This window comes from Otolemur garnettii, unplaced genomic scaffold (assembly GCF_000181295.1).
Source record: "Otolemur garnettii isolate 467f Iridium unplaced genomic scaffold, OtoGar3 scaffold00001, whole genome shotgun sequence".
NCBI classification, from domain to species: domain Eukaryota; kingdom Metazoa; phylum Chordata; class Mammalia; order Primates; family Galagidae; genus Otolemur; species Otolemur garnettii.
In genome coordinates, this window is record NW_003852396.1 from 13,329,306 (window position 1) to 13,332,458 (window position 3,153).

At 42.2% G+C, this 3,153-nt stretch overlaps 1 protein-coding gene across 3 annotated transcripts in view; it reads right to left on the reverse strand.

Annotated features, from left to right (window-relative positions):
* Positions 1-1,688, reverse strand: part of NAALAD2 (N-acetylated alpha-linked acidic dipeptidase 2) — a 68,828-nt gene extending 67,140 nt beyond the window's left edge. For 2 of the 3 annotated variants that reach the window (XM_012801295.1, XM_003780830.2), the window contains exons 1-2: positions 1,535-1,688; positions 703-814 (exon numbers count right to left, since the gene is read on the reverse strand). In XM_012801295.1, coding sequence (XP_012656749.1) covers positions 703-814; positions 1,535-1,616 — 194 coding nt within the window. In that variant the 5' untranslated portion in view covers positions 1,617-1,688. Of the gene's footprint in view, positions 1-702; positions 815-1,534 lie in introns of those variants that run through there. The other variant, XM_023510141.1, reaches the window with a different exon arrangement.
* Between the last annotated feature and the right edge of the window lie 1,465 nt (positions 1,689-3,153).

Genomic DNA, 3,153 nt, shown 5'->3' on the forward strand with positions numbered 1-3,153 from the left:
AAAAAATATCACATGTACTCAATATTCTCAATTGTAGGCTCTATAGGGATGCAATGTATTTTATATAAATTATGTTTCAGCAAAGCTGAGTTTTTTAGTGATACCTTTTGAGAGAGTCTAAACCCCAAAATAATTGCTATGGTCATTGACCTTAAGGAGTTCACAGTCATTCCCCTGAATTCACTCTTTTTTCATGCTTAGAAGCTGAAGGATCTGTAAAACTGATCCTTTTGCTTTCATTTTGTCTTATTTGTAAACAATAGATGTATATTTGCAATATGGAATAAATTAACTTTGAGCAGACAGAAACTGTAACTTCAATCTCTTTTCCACTAAACAACTGAGTTACCAAGCATCTAACTCTTCCTGAGAGAATATGATGTCTACATAAAATTGCTGATTAAACCCAGAGGTGAGGAACAAAGAATGATTCAGTTGCAGCCCCAGAGTTATGTGAAATTGAAACATGTCTCAATAAGCCAACAAGATACTTTTCTGGTAGATGAAGTTAAGAAAGACAGACCTACTTCTGTAATATTGGAATGGCTTTCACCCTGAGTGGTCTAAATAGACATTTTAAACCATCATCAATTAATGAGTAATATATACTTTCATATAAAGAAAAAGCAGATATAATACACTTCTCACTCTGCAATTTTTTAAACACTATTTTTTAAGATCAAATATACAAAATAAACTTACCGAAGAAATGATTTAATGTTTTCAGCTTTCATTTCAGATACCAATTTCCACCGTATACTTTGATGATAGCGCACTGATGTGGCTGTTTCTCTGAGAGGCTTAATAAACCAGCCTGACAGAAAAATATACATATATATACACATAATCACTTTTGACTTTATAAAACTATAGCTCCAATCCCCCCAAAAGCCATTACCCAACAAGTAAAACTTAGCTTAAAGAAAAAATGTTCATTAGAATAGGAGTGTTAATAAAAAATATGTTCATATTAAACGCAGAAAACACTAAAATTCTGACATGTAATGTGATTTTGAGCTGGTTGAAACAAGTTTTATTTGAGGATGTTCTTTCATTTTCTCCTATGTTATTCATCCCGGCCTGGCCTTTCCCACTCTCCCAGGGCACCTAGTGCTCAGCACAGCGCCTGCCACACAGGGAGCATTCCACAAGTATTTATCTAAAGGAAGAGCAGTTCTTTGCAGCTGCCCATATTCATTGAAAGCGTTGACTCATTAATATTGCTCGAAATAAAACCATTTTTTAAATCCCTTAAGATAGTGAAAGTTGTTGTTTTTTCAACAGCCTATACCAGTAGCCTGAATTTGTCGAGCATTTAATCAATTTGAATTTCAGTTACATTTTGCCTGTTAGGAAAGTCAAAACACCTTCCATTTGCTTTGTAATTTAGCTGAAATTTGCAAAGCTCCTTGAATCCAGCTCAGCTGGCCCAGGCGAGCACACAGTCTAATTCCTTCAAATTCCAAGCTTTCTTCCTTTACCTCTGAACAGAAGCAGGAGCCCCGGGATCTGGGAAGATGTTTCTCACACTTACCCACCATAAATCCCACCAGGAAAGATGCCAGCGCTGCAGCCAAGCACATCCAAAGGTACAAACGGCCCCTGGACTTCGCCATGGCTTCTTCAGGACTGAGCTTGGGACGCCTGCCGCCCTCGCGAGCCTCCGGGCTGCAGACGGACAGAGAGCGCGCCGGGAACGCGGTGAGTGCCAGATGGTCGCCGGTCGCCAAGGCCCGCCTCCGCCCTCCCAGTCTGTCCCAGACTAATGAAAACCAGCGAGCCCCAAGGCCATGCTCGTTCAGGGCTAGTGTGGTCCCTGCCCGAGGGTGGAGAGAAAGCTGCAGAGCGGGGAGACAGTCTCCAGCGGGCAGGCAGTTTTCACTTTCTGGATGCTGCAGTAACCCGGACAAAGTAGGCAGCCAGAAGTGTGGAAAACGCCCCTAGGTGTTTCCGAAGGACAACTACTGTCTCTTTGCCACAGTCATCCCAAGAATTGCTGAATTTCAGCTCCTTTAAGCCTTGTTTTTTCTGCGCTTTTGGTTACTCTGCTTCCAGAGTTTTCTGTTCCAATTTCTTACAGAAGAAATTGGAAGAGTTTCTGGTCCTGGCTGCTCCCCCATCGAAGCATTAGTACCTCAACCAGCGTCCATATCAAAGCTGATGGGATTGAATTTTTGTTGCTCCTTACCTAAACAAGTCTTCAGATTGCTGTAATTCTGTTTCCTCTTCTTTGACTGGGGTTTTTACCTACCTTGCTCCAATGTTGTAGGTTCAAATTAATAAAATTAACCACTGAAAGGGCCGCTGCACTGCCAATGGTATACAGACAGGAGGTTCTAGCACTGGAGCTCAGAAAACAATTACCCTTAAATATGGCCCTTGGACCTGCGGAGCTGCAGAAGCCACTTAAAGGTCTCTCGGACCTCGATGCCCCACCCCAAAATCCTTTGTCTCTCTCAGAGCACAGGATAAAGTTCTCTAAAGTTTCCTTATCACCTTGAAGTCCAAACTTGCCCAAGGAGAAAAACAATTACCTGTGATTCCTTCCAACTGAGCTCCTATCCCAGGAAGAAAGACTGAAGTCTATCAAAGTGACTGGGAAGAACTACTGTCTGCTCAGAGGGCCCAGGAAACATTATCTCAAGCCATTGTATGTTCAAGTTCATTGAATTCTCCTAAAAATCATTTAGTACCTTCCGAAAATCATCCACACTACTCCATCTTGATATAGGATTCCCCTACCTGGGATTGGACAGGGGGTCCCCAGCCCCAGGGGAATGATTCTCTGGGCTCAGAAGTCAGACCCTGATTTCCAGGCACAAAAAGGCTGCCCTTTCCAGGCCACACTCTCTGGGCTTCAGTAAGATCATGAACATTGTGTAGTTCTACCCTGAGTAGGGGCACACACCCTAATCCCTTCCCTGAGATAACCTTGCCCTAGCAGAGGAGGAACTGCATTCATTCATTTGTTAATGCATTCATTAACTTTGAAAATATGTTTTTCCACCTACTAAGTCCTGGCCAAAAATGTAATATATGCATGTAGACCAGTGGTTCTCGACCTTCCTAATGCCACCACCCTTTTAGTACAATTCCTCATGTGTGGTGACCCCCAACCATATGAAAATAATTTTATGGTTGGGGGTCACCACA